At 43.5% G+C, this 24,315-nt stretch overlaps 1 protein-coding gene across 6 annotated transcripts in view; it reads left to right on the forward strand.

Annotated features, from left to right (window-relative positions):
- The window catches only part of LOC146185077 (protein Aster-B-like), a 128,862-nt gene extending 104,887 nt beyond the window's left edge, over positions 1-23,975 (forward strand). For 3 of the 6 annotated variants that reach the window (XM_084606057.1, XM_084606061.1, XM_084606059.1), the window contains 10 exons: positions 2,198-2,374; positions 2,968-3,138; positions 4,388-4,774; positions 6,343-6,535; positions 7,938-7,991; positions 10,288-10,437; positions 14,180-14,246; positions 18,557-18,664; positions 20,235-20,355; positions 20,575-23,972. In XM_084606057.1, the coding sequence (XP_084462183.1) occupies positions 2,198-2,374; positions 2,968-3,138; positions 4,388-4,774; positions 6,343-6,535; positions 7,938-7,991; positions 10,288-10,437; positions 14,180-14,246; positions 18,557-18,664; positions 20,235-20,355; positions 20,575-20,682 (1,536 nt within the window). In that variant the 3' untranslated portion in view covers positions 20,683-23,972. Of the gene's footprint in view, positions 1-2,197; positions 2,375-2,967; positions 3,139-4,387; positions 4,775-6,342; positions 6,536-7,937; positions 7,992-10,287; positions 10,438-14,179; positions 14,247-18,556; positions 18,665-20,234; positions 20,356-20,574 lie in introns of all 6 variants that reach the window. The other 3 variants (XM_084606058.1, XM_084606062.1, XM_084606060.1) reach the window with 3 other exon arrangements.
- The last annotated feature ends 340 nt before the right edge of the window (positions 23,976-24,315 follow it).

Genomic DNA, 24,315 nt, shown 5'->3' on the forward strand with positions numbered 1-24,315 from the left:
ATACACATGATGCCAATTGGATGTCTTTGTCAAGTGGGTTATAGTTGTATCCAATTCAAATTCACAATTGATCCAAATGGATTTATATTTTTTACTGGAATTTGGATGTTTATTTCACTCCTTCGAGGCTCGAATTTACTGTTTTAATCAATCAGAAACCAGTGGATTGATGGTAACTTTTTTCACCTGCACAGCCACGCATTTGAAGGCTGGTAGTTGAATAGACACCTATGTGCCTTTTTTCCATATTTTATATTGTGCTTCTATAGATACAATGCAATGATAGCCATAAAGCAAATAACATTTCATCTTGGAACACATTAAGGTTGCACTTCTGACAACTCGATCGAAAATCTGTTCTTTTGAAGTTTGATTGAGTGTGATATGTCTGAGATCAGCATTATCATTCTGCTATCAGAGCTAAGAAACCTGGTGAAACCAGAGGCCTCTAAAAAAAAGTAATGTTCCCTCATCTTGAAATGGCTCTCTTGTCTCTCCAATGGCATGGCTCGGTTGTTGATGCTGAAAGAGCGGAAGCGTTTAAGGAGTAATCGTCCCAACTATCTGCTCAAGTTTATGTTCATATGTTTTTTACTTCCTTGGATCCTTATGGCCAGTCTCTCTCTTCCCTGGAACATAGCAGGATCCTTGCGACGAGCACAAAATCCACGAGAGCTTCTGGGGCCTTTGTGAGATTCCAAAACTGATGCATGTTTCCATGCCTTAACTTTGGAATCTGACAAATTTGACAAATTTGGGGGAGGCTAACAAACAGAAGGGATGCAATCCGCGATGCTATGGAGGCCATAAATAAAATAGATTCGATAACAGAAGCCCACATCTATACAGACTCCTTAGCCGCCATAAAACAACTAAAGAAAGTGACGAAGACGCTATTTGTTACCCAGGAAATCCACGCACTCAATAAAAAAACAAAGATAAGCATCCAGATACATTGGACACAAGACAATGCTGAGAACGCTGAGCAGAGAAAAGTTGACCACCTCACACACGAAGTTCCACACACTAATGCGCCCCCCACCAGGCTCCCTTTCGATGCCCGCTCCGCTGTTTCCATTTTAGCATCCTCTTTAAGGAAAAGTACACGTGCCCTCATTCCCCCGTGTACATTCCCACTCCCTCGTAACTTAACGAGATTGGAGGAGGTTTCCCTTAGAAGGATAAGAGCTGGGGCGGCCCTTACCCCGTCGGTAAAATGCCGATGGGAATCGCAAGCTGAAATCGGACCAACAACATGCCCAAAGTGTTCCACACCAGCTGCAGAAGTGGATGTTCGTCACCTGCTATGGACTTGTGCAGGGACAAGGGAATCAAGGACAAAGATTCTGCGCGAAGTGGGTCTAACCACAACAAGGGAAGATGACTTTTCTAAATGGCTCACCGACAACGCTAAGAGCGGGAGCCTGCTCCGGTTCCTCACGGAAAACCATTTACATGAGTTTATATAATGTCTTATAGCAAGTTTGCGTACAAAAAAAAAAAAAAAAAAAAAAAAAATGGAAACGGTTCCAGAAATTCTGTTTTTCAGGAACAGTAGGCATTAATATGTTTTTCATCTACTAGTACTGTTTTCTGACTGTATCTCAGCTCCACAAAGTTAAGCATTAGTTGTGAAATGTTCTATTGCTGCAAGTTTAGCCGTGAATTCAAGAAATCATCAAGAAATCTTGAGCTGATAAAAATCTAGTTGTTCAGAGTATGTCTGGAATACCAAAGATGAGGTGGCAGTGACAGCAGTCAGTAATAATTAGGCCTTCACTTGCATTTCAGATAATTGCTTTATTGTAAGTGAATATTCTTGTCTATGTAGCTATACATAATGCTGCACTGAGGCGATCACGGATAGTTTCATTAGTACATTTTAGTTTACATAAGTATCGAAACTCATTTTAACTGATCTTAGTTGAAAGCATTTCTTGTTTTTGCTTGTTTGTTTGTTTATAACATTCTGATTTGGGCTGTTCAGTGCTGAAATCAATTTAGGCTGCATGCTCGCAGTGTCGTTTTTCACAGATTGATTGAGGTACACTATTGATAGTAGGTGGCCTTTTGGTTTAGGTTTGGGTTATTGTGCACTTGTTTTCTGGTTGTACAAAGTGCTTCCGTGTGTGTATTTCCTTCCAATCTCTCTGGCATGCCGCACTAAGAATTAACAAGTGTTTCTCACGGGATGTAGGTCGTCATCCGGTGTCGAGACGTGACCAGCATGACTAAGGAGAAGACAGCTCGCGTGATCCCCAACGCAGTCCAGGTCTGCACAGACCACGAGAAGCACTTCTTCACGTCGTTTGGGGCACGTGACAAGACGTACCTGATGCTGTTTCGGATTTGGCAGAACGCTCTCATGGAGCAGGTGAGGCAGTACTGCCTGTAGTGCCCCGGTTAGCGTTGTGCTGGCAAAGAGGAAAATCCAGTATTCTCTGCCCGCAACCTTTCTCTTTTAAACCATGCATTCTCTAAGTGGGTGTTGCAATTTTTTATTTTTTTTTCAATCCTTTCATTCACTTGCTTCTTGTCCTTTGCACTTTTTGTAGAAATTGTCTACTGTGTTAATAATTGGAAGCTATGGTAAGCTATGGTATGGTGTGGTTATAGCTTGTGGGCTTTAATACCCTAAAGCTGTGCATAATCTATGAAAGACATTATAGTTGAAAGCTGTAGATTGATTTTGACCTTCTGGGGTTCTTAACGTGCACTGACACCACACAGCACACGGGCACTCTTGCATTTTGCCTCCATCGAAATGTAGCCACCGTGACTAGAGTCCAACTCCAAAACATTGGTCTCTGCATTTGAAAACCTAGGCGCTGAGCCACTACACGCCTAGCCAGACAACGCAAGAAGCGAGCTGATTTTGGGGCAATTCCTCACCACTTTTTGAGGTCTGGCGAAGTTCCCAGAGTGCAAGCTGCACGTGCACTTAACTTCACCTGCTCGGGGTCGCAGCCCATGTCGACGCAGGAGCTGTGGCAGTGGGTTCACTACAGCTACGGGGATGAGCTGGGGCTGACGAGTGACGACGACGACTATGTGGCGCCGCCCTACCTGGAGGACGAGGGGCGCCGCAACCGCCACTCAGCCGCACTCAAGGCAGGTCCTCAGCCGCCCAGCCCCTTTGTGAGTAACAGCGCATGTGTAAGCTGCAGCATGGTGCACTTTTTAACGACACAGGAAGACTCGAACAACACATGTGCTCACACTTTCGGTGTATCACTTTTCAATGCAGCAGCATTAAAGGCATCATTCTGCTGAAAATCCAGCATCGTTGACATTGTGGCAGGTGCCTCTGGCAGATGGCAGTTTGCAGGTGGCATTGCCAGCCACTGATTACTGTATATCGCCTGCTGATTATGAGTTGAAATAAACTAGTTGTTTTGTCAATACACATTGTCCCGGCACTGAACACTTCGTATTTTGACTCGAAGTGGTCTTAAAGTGTGGCGTTGCATGTAGTGTGCAAATAAGATGTCCCATTGATCTGGCCTTTTCGGGGCCAGACTGTTTACGATGGACTCAAAGCTGTTCATAGAAAACCCAGCTTCGGGACCTGTGACTTTGTGAGGAACCAACGAGAGAAACAGTTTCTCTTTATAGGAGCCTCACTTGGATAAGTCTCTTTATGGGAACTTGTACTGTATTTCACTGTGCTGGAACATTTTTAAGTGTTACATCCTGCTGAGGTGTCTAAGTGGCTTTAGCATTTGGCTAGTGCTGTATTTCAATGGAGGCAAAATACAAAAAATGTGCATGTGCAATGTGATTTCAGTGCATGGTATAAGAACATAGGATGTTGAAATTAATCCAGAACTCTCCACCATGGCATAATTCATAGCCCACATGCAGTACCTTAAGCCCCACAATTTATAATTTAAATGTCACCGCTCCGTGCCAGATGGTATGTGGGTAGCCAGAGCTGTTATGTGGCTGCTATGTGAACTTGTATGTGCTAAGTGAAAAGAGTGCAGTTCCAGTGACAGTGAAATTGATCTGCAAGGGAGGCAGGTAGTGATTAGCCATGGTGAGAACGATTAGTATATGACTGTATGTAATATAAGGTGTTTTAGTTGATAGAATTTTCTGTTTGGATAGTTGCTGAATGAACTGCTTTGTGCATGACATACAAAGGCTCTGTTGACATCCAGAGCACATGGATCGCATGGCTGAATATGTGCGCAGTAGCGCCATATCGGCGTGACATGTGGCACACGAAAAGCGATCATATACATGGCAACACGAAAAATGATAGATTATGCTATGTTGTCTTACCCTCCACTAAGGTGTCCCTCATAGCCTGAGTAGCTTTAGGACATTAAACGCCACAAACCAAGCCAACCCTGAGACTTGTCAATCCCCTTGCTCCATACAGGAAGAGCTTCCCAATGGGGAGGAGGATGACGATGAAGAGGCGTCAGGGCCAGAGCTATTTGCAAGTGCCCGTGAAGCCCAGCACTCCGACATGCCAACCGACCTGAGTGACTCAAGTGAGACAGCCGAGCCACCCGAGTGCCCCTCTACGCATGAAGGCAAACAGATCCTTAACTTGATGCTACCCATGTCGGTGGACCAGCTTTTCACATTGCTGTTCACGGGCTCACGCTTCTTCCACGACCTGCTGACCTCACGAAAGACGTACGATGTCACCGAGAGCAACTGGCAGCCATGCCCCGAGACAAGCAACAAGCTGCGTCAACTCACATACACAGTCACCCTCAACCATGCCATGGCCAAGACTGCGCAGACCACTGAGACGCAGGTAAGTCGTGACGAATCGAGCACTGATGTCACCAATGATGACACCCTCTGTGAAAATCAGAAAATTTCCTCTGCCTCTGAGGAAGTTGAGTGAAGACGAATGCACCTGGGTCATGTGAGCATGATCCACTTCAATCAGGTGCCAACAGCACATGCAAAGTGGGAAGTGCACACTTCACAGCTGCCGCTGCTTGTCATTTGCACCTGTCGCAAATATGTACTGCACATGTGCACTAGATCCTGGCAGTTTGTTTTCAACCACTTTAGGTTTGAAGAGGGCAAAGAAAAGAGGCGTGCACGCTCAGTGTGGCTGTATGAAAAAGGCAGATTCCAGCAAACACTTCTGAAGTTCAGTGAATTTTAGCACATGAGCTTTGAATCGAAATCCAGCTTTTCCGCATTTAGTTCTGCAACTAGTAGTTCTGACTGGCAAGGACAGCACATAGCCAGCAAGATGAAAACAAATGGACCTTGCAGCAAAAGTGGGAGTGCATAATTTCAGCACGCGTTTGAGCATCTTTGGTGATGTCATTGGAACAGTGAATGCAGTGCAGTTTGATTATGCCTCTCACTATCTTACAAGCTTTTTGCACAACTTCTTGAGTAGTTGGAGAATGGTCTTGCAAAGAAAGACGCTTGAATTCTGATGCTCTCCCTAGAAGTTCGTGGCAACACTTATTTGTGGGAGCAAAAAGTTTTCCTTTCTGTCGCTCTGTGAGAACAGAAGCGGGTGGCCCAGTCAGTTCACTCTATAGGTCCTTTCATTGGCTGAACGTGGCCCACAGTGGCTTCTCAGTGTCTTGATGCAGCATCAGCCTAGCGCAGCATGCACGAAGCCTACCCTACCTTTCATGCATGCTGAGGAAGCGCCATGAATTAAGAGCACTCCCACCCAAATCAGATGCTTTCACGCAGGCATCACTCACTGCTGTTGTAAAACAAAGATAAAGAGAAGCTAACTTCTAGATTAAAAAGTGCAGGTAAGTTGAATGTAGAAAATATAACACTGTCTGCAATATATAATATCAGTTGAAAACTCTGTCATTAAAGTTAGCTCGAATAAGTGATGCGACAAGCGCACACCACTGATTTTCATCTTGGACACTGTCAGCTTCCAGTTAGCTAAAATATCTTTGAAGGAATGAGGTGTGGATGCCTGAAGCTTTTAGAACACTGTCACATCAATGCAGACAGTGGAGTTATGCCTGCTGACGTATTACCACACTGCACTATGGCAATACCTTTAGCCTCCTTCATAAGCCTGTCTGTTTTCTGATTTGAGTTCGGTGCTGGAAGGCACTCTTTTCATGTGGATTGCCTTTGCTTTAACGCGAAGCCACATGCACAGTGCTGCACTCACTAGACATTTGTTTTCTGTTGACATATTGGCTCCGCGTCATGGCAGCTACCTGATCAAGCCAAGCCCAATGCTTGCTTTCTCCTCGCCTTCTCTAGATGCTCATTTTCTGTCAACATTCGTGTCGGCTCCATGTCAAGGCAGCTGTTGAATTAAGCCAAGCCCAAGGTTTTCTTCCCCTGTTTTGTCTCTCTCTCCCTTTTCTGCACCAGATTCTGCACAAGGCGAGCCAGCCGGGTCAAGTCTATGCCATTGACTGTGATGTGCAGAGCACGGGAGTGCCATATAGCGATGCCTTCTGCGTCAAGTCCCACTACTGCCTGGCACGACTGTCCGACAGTCGCTGCCGTCTGCGCATTTACGGTTGTGTCCGCTACAAGAAGTCTGTCTGGGGGCTCGTCAAAGGTGGGGCGCCTCTTCTGCACAGAACATTGTAGATTTAAGCCTGATCAGCTGGAAAGTTTGAACAAGAGAAAAAATGAAAGCCTCTGTCACTGACCAATGTTTCAACAAGGGTCTTGCCTTAGAATTCGCCTCATAACTCCTCGTTTTCAACTTTTTTCCTTTGAAGAACAGCCTTTGCTACGTTATTCTACCGGAGCTGTGATGGCGCAATGTTATGTGGAGTGTCTGCAAGAAGTTGATAACCATAGGTTGGAATGCCTACTCACAGAACCACTTAAAATCGAGACTTTTTAGCTGTGCTGTTGCATTATTCCAGATAGGTTCATTGTGGCTTTGCAAATGCACAGCTGATCGTGGAATTTCCTGCTTGGTACTTAGGGTAGCATTCTTCAGGAAGCTACTGTGTTCATGCTTGTTTTTCCCAGCTGCTGCATATTTATCTTTGCTGCGCTGAGCTCATGGCTTCCTTTCACAAGCACAAATAACTACAATTCTTCATTTTCTCTTTTTGTAAGTGGTGTATATACGCTGTACATTCATCTACTGTCCTTGCTGTTGCAGAACTGTTTTTAGATGGATACTGGGGACATGCACTTGGCACATGCTGCTTGATTACTCTTTACTAATCAGGGATCAGCCACTTTCATTGAAAAACGAAAGTGTTATTAGTTTGAAAGGGCCTAGAATTAAGTACAGATATTTGGTACCATGGTAAGTTATTACAATCGAACTGTGATGACATCAAGTACTTCTTAGTGGCAGGTTTTGGGGACTATACCGCGCTATCTTCCACTGCCAGCCAGCAATCATAGAGCCCGTAATTTTGACATTAGTTCCACTTGAATCAAGTGGCAGAAAACAGTATATATCTTTCCAGTGTCAAATTTTTCAGCAATAAATGCATTTTTTTCTGACTATCGAAGGCCATGGAGCTACAAAATGCAAATAATCAAACTTTACTTGGAACGAAATTTAGATGGAGTTGTGTTCTGTAAAGTGACATTCAGCTTGCGTTCATAGCTATGTGGTTTGTTACTTCCTCACTAGCATGCCTTAGCAGACTTTACTGCTGTCTTAATACAAGCCGGCCTTAGTTGGCTTAAATAGGGGGATTGCTGGCCCTGTCCCCGTTTGCTCAAATAACAATGGGGGATGCAGAAGGGTCCATCATGTGTCAAGACTTGAATGTTCATTTCAAGTACCTATTCAGTGGCCAAGCTGTGTCCGGAGCTGTCTCATATGATGCTCCATGCAGTCTCTGGCATTGTTTCAAGATGCAAAAACCTGCACTGGTTCAGATAGTTACTGGCTCAAAAAGTGTCCAACTTTCTCAGTTGATCATCATAGAACAGAGCAAGTCTCCAATGCACCCTAAACCGGCCACCTTGTCTCCCTCTTGCAGCTGTGATAGAGAAGAACACCCAACAAGGATTGGAGGGTTTCTGCAATGATCTCGGTAAGTCACAGTGCATCATTTGTGGCTACTTGCCAGAAGTATTGGTTTGGATTGTTGACCAGTGCTGTTGACTTCCAATAACTTGAAATGGATGGAAAATTTGTTTGAATTATGCAGGGTTTGAATTTAGAAGGGGAGCCCTTTATTCGACTTGATTTTGACAGGACCAAGGCATTAGATTGTAAGAACCAGATGTATCAAAGTCAGCTTAACAGGATTGTACATACTGTGCTGTCACCATGAATGAGTGCCAAGCGCTAAGCCCTAGCTATTGACGCAGACCTGTGCCACCTAAAAAAAATCAGATGAGAATATGATTCGCTTCATTTTTTGTGTACTATCATTCAGGGCATAATTTTGTGATGGGCGGCGGACCTGAGACTCTTAGTCGGGTGATTTGATTGTATCGAACTGCTGCTTGGCGATTACACTTTTTTTTTTAACATCTTTGAGAGCCTACACAGGTCGCAGATGCTGTCTGTTCTGTATCCACTTCATTTTTTTGTCGTCATGTCCAAGAGTCAAAAACTGCCTATAAAGATTGCTCACAAAACTACCTGCACACTCGCCTTGCAAGTGAATGTATACATGCCCTTCACTAAAGCCGTGGAGAATTAGGGAAGCTAGAGCTAGCATTATTGTTAGCTACAATGGGCTTCACATTGCACAATGTTTAAAAGTTCACAGAAACAAAGCGGACAACTCTGCTCACCTGCAATGTAAAAAACTAAAAGAATTAAGAGGGCACACCAACAAATTTTAAGTAACTGTGCAAGGCGTGCATTTACATGCGACCGATATCAATGGCTATTTCTGTCAGCATGCTTATTGTAGATATATACAGTAGAACATCATTAAGCCTGGGTACATGACAAAATGCAGCATTCAAATACAACCACCGTAGTGAGCCAATGTTCCGCTTGTGTACAGGGGTGAAATAAAAAACATTACACGGGTTCAACGCTGCTGAACCGAGTATGGAGCGAAAGCTTTGGCTTTGGGCGACCGAGCGTTGCATCGAACAAAACCAGCGTTATCAAAGTCCACCGGCATTTTAGGTGGTGGTGGTAAAGGAGTTTATTGCATCTAAATATGGCGGACATTTAAGCTCCGCCTTTAAGGCATAGGCTACCAGCCCACTGATAAAACCCTGCATTAACCAAGCCGCATGAACGTGCCTTAGTGGCCTATAGGGGTAACGTGAATACCAAGGTCCTGGCAGGCTGAATCTGACATAACCTTCCCATGTGAAATGAGGGACCCAAGTTGGCAGCTCCTGCCACGGTGTCACGCAGACAGCTTGAAAACCTACAGTAGTGTAGCTTTCACTACAAAAGGGGGAAGCACACGCGAAAAGGAGAAAGGAACGTTCCGCTCACCACGCGTGGCTTTGCACTCATAACCCGCAGCAGTCTCCCCGGCGGAAAGTTAAAACCACGCGGGTGCGATCACCCGCCAAAACGCCTGAGAGAGTTGCGAGAGGCGCGCTCGTCTTGGACTGTAGAGAGGAGGTCTCCAGGTTACACTGGGAGGAAAGAGGGAAACCTGCGGCGGTGTCTCTGTGGGAGATTGGAAGACAGTGGAGGGCAGCGGTGTGCCCTCTTGGCATCGTCCTCCCTAACAGTGTACGCAAACTTGCATGATAATTACGCGCAGCCGTTATAATGGGACACGGGATTCATGTGTATCCCCAAGTTTTCCCGGGCATTCTTTTCATATTTGAAAACAAAACTGTACCAATGAGGTTTTGCTGTATATATGTATCAGCCCAGTACATCTAGTGGCTGTCAATGCATTTGACCATTATGTCCAATATGCTGTATCAAACTTCTAGCTGTTGGTCTAGTTATATTGATTTTTATTTTAGTCAAAGAAAAAGTCAATAAGAAGAATGCAAGGTAAAACTAATCAATGAAAGTTTTGTACTAAAAACAAATTCATAACCCGGGAATTCTGGCTGGGCCACATTCTGGGCAGTTCGAATTCAGTACATAAATCACACTTTCTTTCTTTAATTGTGGCTTATAAGCTGCTTCCATGTGCCTCATAGCTTTCTCAATAGTGTATGAGTATGTGCAATTGTGAGCTAAAGTTATATGGATACATGTGCCCAGGAAAAAAAAAAACTGAAATATGGCTGTTCCCCACAACATAGTCTGTTGTTGCCAGTGGATGGAGCATGCATGTCTCCTCATAGCAGCAGGCTTGTGTGGCATCACTGAAATGTATATATTTCGGTTGAACACCTACACCTCAAATTTTGGCAGCAGCTGCAGATTTGTCCAAATAAATGCAGAGTCAGCGTTGCTGCGGGAAGCTGAGCGGCTGCAGCCCGCTGGTGGAGGTGGCCTGAAGCAACGGCGTCGCCGGCTCCAGAATACCAAGCGGGGCGGCGGCAACCGCGACCGCTCCAGCAGCTCGCAGGCTGGATTTGGATCCTCATTCGGTGAGACTTGGCTAATTTTGGATGTCATTTTCTTTTTCCTGACCTCATGCAATGGTGTCAGTGCAATGGTGCCTTACTTTAGGGGTGCTTAGTTTCTCCAAATAAAGTAAGAGCATTTTCTTTCATTTCTTGCCTGCATAAAAATTTTCCAAAATTTTCGGACCGCTTTGCTACAGCATCTCACATAGCCTGAGTCGCTTTGGGACCTTAAAAATCGTAAACCAAACCACACCATAATACCATTTTTGTTTCTTTATTTCTTTTTTTTTTCTTTTCTTTTTTTCTTTTTAAGGACATCTCATTTTGCGTATATTTTTAAATGGTTTTGTGGTTCTTTCACCAGATGCAAAAATGTTTTTATGTTATATTCGGTTGCATCAAGCGTGCACAAGACATTGTGTGTGCAGCCTACAGCAGCTATATCAGTTGAAGATAGAGAGGAGGAGGGCAGGCAAGGATGTTATCCAGGAAAGCCTTCAGTTAGCTAAATAATGGCTATTGCAGGTAAAAAACGCAGCGATTACTAAGGCTCCAGGAATGTGTATTCCAGACAGTATGCTATGTTTGTTACCTAACGATTATGTTGTCAGATGACACTTTCAAAAACATAAATTTGTTTATAGCAAAGGAAAGGTGCAGTATCTGTCACACATCTCCATGGACACCTGAGCCGCCCTCTAAAGGAAGAGAGGAGGTGGAACTTAAAGAAGAGAGACAGGAAAAGGTGTGGTAGGCGAGTACTCCAGAATAATTTTGGCCACTTAGGAATCTTTAATGTGCACTGAGGTCGCACAGCACACAGACGTAGTTGCGTTTCACCTCCATCAAAATGCTGTTGCTGCCGTGGTCGGTTTCAAACACAGCTGCTCTGGAGCAGTAGCAGAGTGTTTTATACCCCTGTGACACTAGCAGATTTAATGTAATTTGAATGAAATGACATTGTAAAAAGAAATATAAAAATATTGCTCACCTACTACACGAGAACATTTAATGTCTTTATGTTGAAAGATTTGCCATCAAGTGAGTTTATTTGAATTCGATCGCAAACCAGATGTGTATTCTTGATGCCAAATACGCAACAGAAACAAGCAATGCGAAAAAATATTCTGCGCACTGTCAGAGTTAAAATTATATTTCTTGAGTCCTGTTTTGAAAAATGTTAATTTAAACTTAAAGCAATTCGCACTGCAGGCTCTTGTAGAACAGCATTACTCTTGGTCACAGCATGAGCCAAGTTATGCCAACGACTCTCAATCGTTATGGGTTGTGTGTTCCAGCTGGTTTTCTCTATGCATTTATTTCAGAAATATGTAAAGGGCCGATGAAAAGCTGTTTAATAAAACTAGAAGATGCACGCGACTAATAGGTGTTCCATCAGTCCTCTCCTCTGCGCAAAAAATATTTAGGCTAGCGTCACTAACACCAAATATATTGGCGATCTAATAGGTGTTCCATCAGTCCTCTCCTCTGCGCAAAAATATTTAAGCTAGCATCACTAACACCAAATATATTGGCGATTAAAAATGATAGTTCTTTTTTTCCCCTTCAACACAATGCACGCTAGTGTGCAATAAAAAAAATAACAGAAAAAAATAAAAGCCGTGACGGCACCCTACATACGCTCCATTCCTCCCGCATCACTTGGGAGCATCCAATGAGTGGGTGCACTCAGCAAGCCCCGATGACATCACATGGGAGGTTTGTATTATATATGGAAGGTTTGTGTTATGTGGGAGGTTTGGGGGGAAGAATGGGTGGGGGGGGGGGGAACGGAACTTGTCGCCCTAATCTCTATGTATATGGATTTTTTTCACTAGAATGTTGAAGAAATTACCGTTTCAGGACTCTTTAAAGCTGTAACTGAGCATGTGTTTAACGTTTTGGATGCCGGTTTTATGCTCTACACATCTTCGTGCTTCTCCACACTGTGTATGCGCACTCCGTCTGTCAGCCGTATAGTACTTTTTGTTTACACTTACCGGATTTGTGGGTGACTTGGCACTTGGCTTGGATTTTAATGGCTAAAGTGCTGCAGCAAAACTGGAAATACTGTTTTACGTTTGAATTATCACACAGAAATGTTTTAATCCACCTTAAAATCTACACAAATGCCTTTTTTTTTGTATGCTAATGATCCATAAGTGCAGTATTTTGTTTTGAATTATCGTAATTGCCATCATTTGCGAATGACACTATACACTGAAACTGTGTAGCACTGAAAGAAACGAAAGGCATTTGGTGCATTGAATTCCATTCAATTGAAATGACATTAAATCTGCTAGTGTGACAGACAGTGGTGGCTCAAATGCAATTGTAGCAGCAGTTGGTTCTTTTTCTCTTTTTCTTTTTCTTTTTTTTCTTTGCTCTAGTGCTTTCATTCAAACTTCTGATGTCCAATTCAAACTTCTGATGTCCAATGTATTAGTAAATTAAATAAGCTGCAGCATTTTCATCATTAATGGTTATCGGGCATTTCTTATATCACATTCATTTTTTTTTTTTTTTTTTAATTTAGAATACACATTGTCACAGGTGTAGACATGTTCTTATTACTACCAGTTTCAAATGAAACATGAACAAGGCAGTTAAAATGTGGAGAGCAATCTTACATCAAGTAGACTGTATGGGGGCACAAAGACTGCTTTTCTATCTTTATGATGAGCCTGCCTAAATATTGTATCCATTATAGTACTAGTAATGTGATTGTTTGCATTATTGTTTGCATTTAAATGCTTTCTTCAACACTTCATTTGATGTTCATGATATATATCTGTACAGTATGGCCCTTTGTTAAAGGGAACATGTGATCGTGCGGCTGCTAGGCTTTGTGAAGCGCTGCCACATGAGACGCCAAGAGCCAGTGACATGAGGGGTATCCGCGGTTAGCACAACTGCCTACACTTTCCGCACATGAGCTGATGCAGCCTATTCTCATTGGCTCGTGGGGCCAGGGCTTCTGGCAGTGGACCATACTGTGCCTGTGAAGTAACACACACATTGGCAACTTGCATCTACACACTGTTTTCAAATTCTTCAGGTTGCACATAATTGAAATCCTTCATGCCTTTCTCTGCCTTGTGTACAGCAAAAGTGAGGTCATGGCATAAATATCTTCTTTGTTGTTGTGGTCTATTGCATGTCGACTGGGTTTTCATGCTGTAAACAGGCTTTTTTTTTTACTTCCTGGTACGAAGAAATGAAGGCAGCAGGCGTGCCTTGTTCCCCTCCTCAAGCTTTAACCGTGAACTCATGCAGTCAAAATGTCTATGTGCTGGGCCCATCTAATCATTTGACCCTTCAAGACATATATTCCAAAGAGCTCTCTTCTCCAAGCCTCCCTTGGTAATGTTTTCTTTGCACAGGCGAACTCGCAACAAAGCCATTCACCTCAAATAAGCTCCCTTGTACAGGTGTCACAGTGAAAACATAAGATAACTGTTTGAAACATACAGATATATAGATAGATTGTTTTATTGGTAGGAAAGGCAGAGAGGGTGGCCAGAATGATTAAAATCTGGCCTGCTACTCTGCTCTGGGGAAGGGCAGAAGAAAGAGGATTGTGATGGGTGGCAATGTGGGAGAAGGCGTATGAAAAAATATACAAGCAGGGCAGCTTGCTTTACAAGTGCAAGTCAAGTCCAGTGGCGTACAAAAAAACGACAAAGAGCCCGCACTGCCTGGACAGACAGAAATGAACAGAGTTTTATAGTACTGCTTGGCACCATGTTTTCTTTTGCCACAGGCCTGTCCAGGATCTCTGAAGGTCGCCGTCTGGGCACGGGCACAGCTGTGAAGCTCCTGCTTGTGCTGTGAGTTTCACACCACCATCCTCAATGGTTTTGCTGCCAGTCTTGGTTCAGTCGAGCTTAGTGCCAGTGTGGCTGTAGGACATTTGCAGGACAGAAATGCTTACGCACCATTGCATTTGCTTTGCGAAAATTCAGGACTGGACGTTCCATACTTGAAGGTACCATATTTGCATGATTCTAATGCACACCTTTTTTTAAAAGAAAAAACCAAGCGTCTAAAAATATGTGCACGTTGCAGACTCAAAACTGAAACCGAAATCTCAAAACCTGAAACTGAGTAGCTTGATAAATCATGGCCAGCTGCATTGTCATCGGTATCATCAACATCAACAGGCTGGTGGGCTTTCAGTGAGCTGCCTCTGGTTTTTGGTCATTGTCCAGCTGCTTGATGTGTACTTAAATCATGTTATCATGGCTTAAATAAGCCCATAAAGGATCTCATGAGCGCCAGGCATGCAGTGTACAGAGCGACTGGCTCTGTGAGCAGGCCCTCAGAAGGTCTCAAGAGAGCGATACTCGGGAGACCGACACTCGAGATGGATTCACGGCGTATGGAAAGCCCTCCCGCTAGCAATGGTCATATGTGCATTTAAAAAACGTGCAATTTACAACCCCTTAGGTGGTACTGAGGATGACCCTTTGTGGTCGGTGGGCAGTGAGAAAGAGCTGTGACTTGACGGTGAGTAGCCTATGACGTCCGCGCCTTGTGATTGTAACTGCCAAGTTTCGTCCATTAAGTGTTTTAAGCGGTTTTCAGATGCTTGTTTACTGCATTATTTCTTGTGCGCGGTAGAATCGGTACCAGGTTATTTTCGTGGTTTCTAGGTGTTAGATATTACTGCACGTTGGGGGCGTGCTGGAATCATGCAAATACGGTGATTTGAATACAGTTGAAGCCGGATCTATTGAATTCGAAGGGCATTGCAAAATAGTTTGATATATTGATAATTGCAAAATAGTTTGATATATTGATAATTTGATATTGGGTGCGAGCACCGCCACTGGACTCCATAGGGCTAGCGTAATCCTAAAGAAAAAAGTGGGACTACGCGACACATTTTACTGCTGTTGGAGCAGGTGCTCAATTGAATTTGTGTATCTTAAAAGCTAAAGGTCACATTTTCTTGGTAGTTTTGCCTGTTAGCAAGAGCTAGCAGTGTACTATTCTCCTCTGTAGCTTAGGGCTGAACATGCATGACAGAATGCGGCATACGCTTCCATTTCTACCCAAAATGGTAAGCTAAGTTAAGCTTGGCTAATAGACAGTTTTAGTTTCACATATGTGAACGTGAGAAGTCTATGTAGCCGATGCGCATGTCGTTTAAAACCCTCATAGTTACACATTCGTGACGCATGCCGCACGTCATTCCTAGCGCCATTTATTAACAAATGCAGACACTGTTGCAGCCACTCTAATACAAGACGAGTCAAAAGCAAGCCATTGATCCAGCCTCGTTATAGCCATTCTAATACTACAAGATGAGTCCAAGCAAAGCCAGTCTTGCGAGACCATTGCTATGGCAACAGCAAACGCTACTTCGTCAGGCTTAACAGCTTCAATATTGCCCTTCTATCTGGAAAACAAAAGCGATTTATTGCTTGAACCTTAAGGGTTGGAAAATTGAAGGCAAATACAACAGTTTAGAACAAGGATATTGCGTTGAGGGATTAGCGAAGAAGCTGTTATCGCTGTGAAGGGGGTGCTCTGGGTGCGCCATGTCGTCAATGCTACGAGTGCACCAGCAACGCGAGGACATCAACGTGAAAATCCGAATCTCGCGTACGTTCGTGAAACTCACGCAGACCCTTCACGCTCTGCGCATGCGCACTGGTCACACGTAGGCACTTCACATACGTGAAGCTTCCACGTACGTGAAACTAAAACTGTCTAATGAACGTGGGAATGCACAAAGAATCCAATGAAAATTCTCATATGTACATCAAACATTTCAGTGACCAAGGTTTCGTCTATAGATTTGGCACTGGTGAGTAGCAGCCAAGGGACCAGCACGTGCACTTTTGTTCTTCTTGTGCCTATTGCTTGTGAAGCTAACAAAGACTGATTCTTAGAAGAATAGAAAATATCCCGTTATCAGAAGCACCCTTTATGGCGCTCAGTTTGATATCTTGAATGTTTCATTAACAGCAGTTCGATAAACGCAAACAATGTAGCCATACTTTTGTGTGGAATTTTCGAGGAGACATTCAGACAGGTCAATATAAGCAGTAATTCGATATATCCGAGTTTGATATATTCGGGATCATCTGTAGCACATATGTGAAATTATAGTAAAATTTTGATTGGCACTTTGGCTCTTAATCTGCTTATGTGGTTATTTCTCTGCTTATTCGGAGGACAATTTAGCCATTCTGAATAATGAATGAATAATGCAAGTGCCCTAAACACTCTGGATATGATGCTAGGCCTTGTTCATGGCTGTCGGTGTTATGCATAACTAACTTACTCAAAGTATTCCACCAATGTCTACGAGCAACATGAAAAAAAAAAAAACTTTGGAAGGTTTCATCAATGGCAGACAATAGCTCTGTTTATATGAAGCAAGGCTGCTTTCAATGTACATTTTATTGATTTCTTTCATGTTGTAACAATTACGCACAGAGCCTTGATATCGCTAGTAAACAGCTGCGGTCTTATGTTTATTAGTATAATTGTAAATTGGTCTAGAGGAAAGGAAAGATGCAGTATCTGTCACACTTCTTGGTTGACATCTGATCCATACTTTTCATAAAGGAAGTGAAAAAAGGTAGGGAGTGGAAGCGGAAAGAGAGAAAGAGCTGCCGTAGTGGACTGACTGTAACCTGCTAAGTTTAGCGATCGCTATCCACAGTGTGGCTAGCCCACCAAACCTGGCACCTGCTCGCGCCACTTCCATTTGAGTTGGCATTACCCTAAGAACGGCATTTGTGTGGGAGCTCCCTATTTCGAATGCGGGTGGTGTCGATGTGATATCAGTGCAGGTTAAAGATCCCCAGTTGGTTGACATTATTCTGGAGCCTTCCACTTCGGCATATCTTTCTCTCTTTCTTCTTTCACTCCTTCCTCCCTGATGATGTGGTTCAGGTGGCCACCCATCAGAGTGAGTGATCCTGCACCTTTCCTTTGCACCACCGTAAGAACAGGTTTATATAGAGGCTCCCTAGACTGGCCCCTCCACCCCTCTCTCCTTCCATCGCACCTGACACACAATTTCAGTAAAACCCAAGTCACGTGGCACGCACTGTTGCTATGCGATCTATCGCTCCAGGTAAAATTTTAAAAGCAACAAAAGGGAAGCAACCAGATGCGTTCTGCAGTGAGAGTGCTCAGCAATTACAGTAGCCTTTTCTCATGCTCTCAAGAATAGAGTACGTACCCCACCTTTCTGTTTTGCCTCCAAGCTCATCTCACCACTGTGAAATGTAATATATGAAGGAAGCCAACAGTTAATGAAAGCAGGGGAAGCATAGGGGAAGGTTTCTGCTTTTTTTTTTATTTGTCGTGTTGATGGAAAATTGGTACTTCAGTCATTTTATGGCAGAAAGATAATTATTTAGATAGTAGAAGGAGGAAACAATTACATGCTGCTGGTGTAATATGAACCCACAACCTTCAAATATCACATGCAGTGCTCTGCCAACTGAGCTGCTGAAATGGTGGCTTTGGCTTAACGGTATCTTGAATTCAAACTAGGAGGTAACTCACACCCAGTGAGCATGGCAAATGGTTTACGTGCTGTAATTATTTGGGTAAAAGAGGCTAGAACATTTTATTTTGAATGCGGGACTCAAAATGCTGTCAGAAATGCACAGCTAATCCATTGCACCATGACACTAACAGCAATTGGTACTTTTAATTGGGCTGTTGCTTGTTTTCTCCTATTAGCTATAGATGATGCTGCTTGATTAGGCGTGGATAAATGGAATTAGTGGAATTGATATCTAGGAATAGAGAAATTCTAGGTAGTACATTTAAGATGAACAGATAGATTTAGACAGTGATTATGAAAAAGAAAAACACTGACCATAAAGGAAAATGCCACCATCCTGTTTCAAAAATAGCACTCCTAAAACCCACACATCCATATAAGACTGTCGTCGAGAGTACGGAATCATGCACCACAGTACGACTAGAGTCCAAATGATGTGGGTAAATGAAACATGAGGGTTGAAGCATGCGTGAATTTCGGTTCTTGGAAAACCCAAATGATACTCAAAAAATAACCTTGTTGGAGGACCTAAGATGTATTTGGTTGCAAGAATATGAGGTGACATATCCAAGTGCCTAAGGCGTGCTGTTGTTGATTAAACAGGGTGAGCCTTGTGCTGCTGATGAACATGGTGCTCCTTTACCAGCTGTGGATGGCATCCTCTGCAATGCCTTCGAGCAGCACACCCACCATTGACATCTGGATGATCGAGTAAGGCCGCCACTCGTTTCTTCCTTTCATCCTAATCATTTCTGCAGATATCAGCAGCTGATAGATCTTTCATTACTAATTTTAATGTTTACTTTTTCATAACCGCAGTTCTGCAGGGTTTTTCTTTTTTTTTTTTTTTGTGCAGCAATGCATTAGAGACATCGCATATGCTACCACTGAACAAAACGTGTGTGTGTGCGTTTGTGTGCATGCGCGTGCATGCGTGCATGCACGTATGTGTGTGTGTGTCATTTTGCAGTAGCATGTCAGCTATTCAATGCTTACATGAGAGTTTTTTCTATAATATCAGTGAGACAGTCATTCTTACATGAGAAATGCCATCTCCAGTCAAGCTACCTAGGTTCTGGCTGGCCGTTTTTTGCTTTGCTAAAACTTCTCTGGTGAGTATGTTTAAAAACTTATTACCACAGGGGTAGTCAGATTTTTGGTCACTAAGCAGCATTGCTGTTGCGAGCTTATCAGAATTTGTATAAATTTCGTGGCTGCTTTGCTCGCCGGCATTTGTTTGTCGTTGTGACGTGGAATTGTGCCACGAAATTTCAGCGGTCTTTTGCTCTTCGTTGCCATTTTCATCCTGAGGGCATGAACAGAATGGCTGCAAAGGTACCTTGAAAGTGCCATTGAATGTCCCTTATTAATGGGGCACCGGTTTTTTATGAGGGTAACCATGAGGAAAACAAAATTTGCCCTGTGCATCAGATGAGGAGAACAAAGACTGAGTAGGTGCACTGTGAGGGAAAATGCAGCATATCACAGATGACAGCTGCTTGCCACAGCTCTATCATTGTTCGCACAAATTTTGCCATGAATCGAAATTGTGAAATTCCTTGGTCGGATTGGCGGTTAATACAATATGCAGAATTTTAGATGGTCTGAATGCTCTCCCGTACCACCATAGGTGACAACAGAATGTGAGCTGTGACCGCACTCTCAGGCATCAAGTTCTGCCCACTGAGCATCAACACCGCAATAACCGGCATGCACGCTGCGAGCAGTGTATGACGGTGCACAACCATAAATAAATTTTATCAGCAGCAAAAAACCTAGAGAAATGCATTTTCCTTTCAGCATAAACTTTTTCTATTTTGGATGATGCAAATCTTCTGCCGATGCAGAAACTTTTATGGCCAAATTATATCGTCGACATGTGGGGAGAACTACATGTTTGGTTTGCTGACATCTTGCATGCTTGATTGTGTTACTCGCAGCCAAAGCTGCCATTTCTCACTTTCATTTTGCAGTCTCAGTGTAATGGACATGCGCAAAATATAAAATTCTGCAAATTTCCATCACCATGAGGCATGAACAGTGCTGCCAAATTTTTATGAACTCTTTCGGAAAAAGGTGCATTGTATATGCAAGCAAGTAAGGTGCATGCAGGGACTTCTAAGTGCATCTTTTTTTCTGAATCCTTTTGTTTTCTACATGCCAATATCTAAAAGCCTACATTGACAAGTTGCACCTGAGCATGAAGATTAGTGGACTAGAAATGAGCATGAAGGAAAAGTACAGTATGCTAGCGCAGTAACAATTTGGCTGTTATTCGCAGGCCTCCTCCGCAGAATGTTCAGGAGTGGGCTCGCCTGATGGCCCAGCGGGAGACCTTCCACCAACAGCGTGCCGAAATCTGGCAGCGTGCTCTGCACGACCTTCGACACATGCTACACACGGTACGGTGAGCCTTGGTCCTTTTCCAGTTCTGCAGCGCGTTTACTGAGGTGTGTCTTCAATAGCAGTGAACACATTCCCTGTGAGATTCAGCAGAACTCTGAATTTTAGCTTGGATCACGGTAAGAACTCTGCAGGGACATCACAGAGCACAGATAATAGACGTGATCTAAACCAAACTGCAGTTGAGCATAAGCAACAGCCTGTTTTGGTCTGTGCAGATGGAGTCCTCACTGCAACGGCTGCAAGAGAGTCTGCGGATGACTCCAATCGCCAACAGCAGCAATGTGCCGCCAACCGCCACTGCTTCTTCGCCCGGCGACTTATGACGCGCCGTCTAGTCCGCGAAGGCAGGGGGGCTTTTCCTCCTCACCGTCCCTCTCCTGCCTTCGGTGCAGGCCATTGTGCCTGTGCAGAGAATGTGTGTGGCCACGTGTGTGATAGAGCACCCCTGCTGTGCAGGGGCGCTTCACCCTTCTCGACTAGGTTGTGCCCCGTCCTAGTCTCCACCGCCGTACCCAATGGGTGCGTTCCATTTCTTACTACTGGCCTAGTCTACTCTAGTGCCTAAGCTATACAGCTAACGCTTGGGACTGGATGCATTGGAGCAAATATATGGCAGTCATCACAGCTCCAGCCTTGTTGTGACCGGGGCAGAGGTTGCAAAAACAAGACTGCCGACGTTGACTTCTTTTAGATAGTTTTATGAAGCAATGCATCACATTCCTAATTAAAATCGAGACCGGTGCAGCGTAGCGGAGACCTTTTGAAGGAGTATAAAGACAGGGTGCTGTCAGTGTGTTGATCAGCAAAGCTTTCGTTGCTTTGGACTACAAATGGGCTCTTTACAAGTCGTTTTATCCAACATTTGTGGAAGAAATGGAACTAGACTTCCATCTGCTTTGCCGTCGACCTCGAGAATTGGAACGCACCCTTGGCAGCCTGAGCAGCGGGGCAGTCTCCCTGATGGTGGGTATACCTGGCAGCTGGTCTGGCAGGGGTGCCCTCTGAAATGGGGAAGGGGCCCTACCCTACCAATCAAGCTAGGCACATTGTCCTTACGTACGTGCCACCAAGGCACAGAGTATTTTGTTGTTCTGCTTGTTGCCTAAATTACGAGGTGTAGTTTTGACATTGTTGGTTGGAAATTATGTGTGTTTCAAAGTACGTCTACCCGGCGTAGCTGTACCAAGCCAAAGCCTGTTGTCTCTTTCACTCCCCTACAAACACACACACACACACACACACACACACACACACACACACACACACCAACATAGGCTTGTAATTTAAGGGCAATAAAATATTTTTCTCCGATACCTTTGAGTATGTTTGTCGAGTGCATGCTTAAGCAGTCACCACCATCAGCAAAAAAATATGTTTACGGTACACTCATTAATTCAGATGTCAGGGGACAAGAAATCATGTTTGCTTTGACCAAAGGGCAAGTCATTGTATGGGCCTGAAAAAACAGCTGAAAACCATTTGCATCAAAGTATTTATCTAACGAACATCTCTATTATGGTCATCTGCATTTGAGATGAAACCCAAGTGAAAATGATGGCTTCCCTGGTTCTTTCAAATGCTTTACTTTGCTCACGTTGTCAGTAATGTTGAAGAATTACTCCAAAATTACAAACGCCTCCGCTACCACTTTTGCAGAACAACGCTGTAGGTAGTAGTAGTGCCTCCACAAAATAGCCCCATCTTGTTTCGAGGATGCTCACCGCACAGTGAAGCAAACAAGCGCAGGGATGCATTCGAGATATATGTGCATAGGCATGAGAACAGTGTTAGGCCATTCCAAAATAAAAAGAACAGTAGTGTGCCAAGCAGCGCCTGGAATGGCGGCGTGCGCACCCAATTGAAGCTGCGGGATTGCGTGAAGTTAAAGCAAAACCGAAACTATGTGACTGAGTTATGTTTTGGTAATGGCGAACGTCTGACCATCGTCATGCCTGCCAAAGCATGCACGAAGTACGTCGATACCAATTACTCATGCAAGTAAAGTTTAAGAGGTCTATTTTGGCAATTGCTGGCTGCACGGGTCATACCTTCACACAACCCCCTGTCCAAGTTAACAGACTCAAACCGACCCAGTGTGCAAGGTAACAAATGTCTGGCGCCAAAGATCTAAATAAGTTTTGGCCGGGACGGCGGCCCTAGTTCAAATTAGTATTTAAAACAACGGGAGTTTAATGAACGAGATTTTACTGCATGCATTTGCTGAAAGTATTCCTTATGCATTGCATTCCAGATCCCAATGTAAAGAGAATGAAAAAACTGAAATGTACTAACACAAGTTGCTCTGCTCACAAAATGCAAAATGTAAAAATAAGGCAAAATTGAATTTTACTTGCCAAATACCAAATTTGGGCATTACCAATCTGTAAAATTAATACACTTGCAGGTACAGCTAGAAACCACTACGGCTCCCTCTCCTCTCTCTTTCCTATTTCACTTGTAAGGCATCGCTGCGCATATGAATTAATCATGCGAGCTGCCTGTGACTACAGGGCCTTATTGAGAGCGAAAGTTGGCTACCAATGCAAGGTCCATTTGCCTGGTATCACTAGGCCTCTATCGATAGGCTTGTAGGCAAGGTCACAAGACAAGACTATCTGCAGAAAAATTCTCAGAGCATACAGATTCGTTCATACAGCTTTATGGGCATACAGAAGATGTGAATGTCCATATATATCTGCACTATGTCGATAGATATGGATCTCCGCATAATCTAGACTCCATATATTTGAGCTGTATGGACTCCAATGGAATCCACATGCTCTGAACTCCACATATTTTGTGCTGACCCTGCACTGCCATACGGCCAGGGAAGTTAAGCGGATGGCCAGCATATATGGCTTGTTGTATAACTGCACACAGTTGGAACGCAACAATGTGAATGCAGCATGCAGTTAATATGAGGTAGCTGTGCTGTGATTATGAATACTACGTACCAAATTAAATAGAAATTCATAATGAGACTGAAATGCACATTTATGTGTTTTGCGCACATGAACAGCATTCGCTATCATTGCAAGTGCTGCTAAAATGTATAGCTATAAAAAAATGCTTAAAAACTTATTTTTTTATCACTTCCAGCATAATCCTCAAGAGACCTGTTTAGGCTCCGCAGGCTTTCCTCCTATGGCTTGTTGTTCGGGTGCTCTGCATATGCATTTCAAAGGCAGCTGAAAACAGTAAAAGATAATAGGACACAGATTCTGGAGATTTATTCATCTACTTGAACAAGGATGCTTTATTGATACAGAATGATGTGAATAAATAGATATGCTTTATATCTACTTTCCACTACTGATAAACAAATAACACCACTTGCACCCTTACTGCATGAATTTTCTTTTTCTGCCCAAAAAATTGGTGTGCTCCATTCATGATGCAGATGCCTATATCAACCTTTGTTTTCAGAAAAACGATGGGGTTGCAATTATTTTGCGAAATGCTGTCGCACTATATAATTGCTCATAAGTGGCTCTAAATGAACACACCGGATCTAAAGAAATTCTGCCTGTAGCATATGGCACCCATATACAATTATGCAATTTCCTGCAAAGCTTTCGCAACTCGAAGATCTTCGCAATGTTTTCTTCCTCCTACAACTGTCTTTTTTTTGGTAGTCAGTGCACTGTATAGTGATCTCTAGTACACTTTCACTGTGGCTACCACAGGATGTCGAATGAGCACAGGAGCCGACTTTAGGGTCTGCCATACAATGTAATGCCACTACTTTGAATAGAATCAGTGGCTAATAAGGAAGAGGAAGTAACCTTAACTAAAAAAAGTATGTATAATTGTTTGAATGCAGCGAATCTGTTTCCTGCTTATAAAATTATGAAACATCATAAAGTGACAAAAATTACCCCTAACTGCGTGGTGTATCATATGTGATACATGAATAAATACCCTTATCACAATGCCTAAAGGATTATTGCATAGCT

This window comes from Amblyomma maculatum, chromosome 6 (genome assembly GCF_055883805.1).
Source record: "Amblyomma maculatum isolate TAMU_Amacu chromosome 6, ASM5588380v1, whole genome shotgun sequence".
NCBI lineage: Eukaryota > Metazoa > Arthropoda > Arachnida > Ixodida > Ixodidae > Amblyomma > Amblyomma maculatum.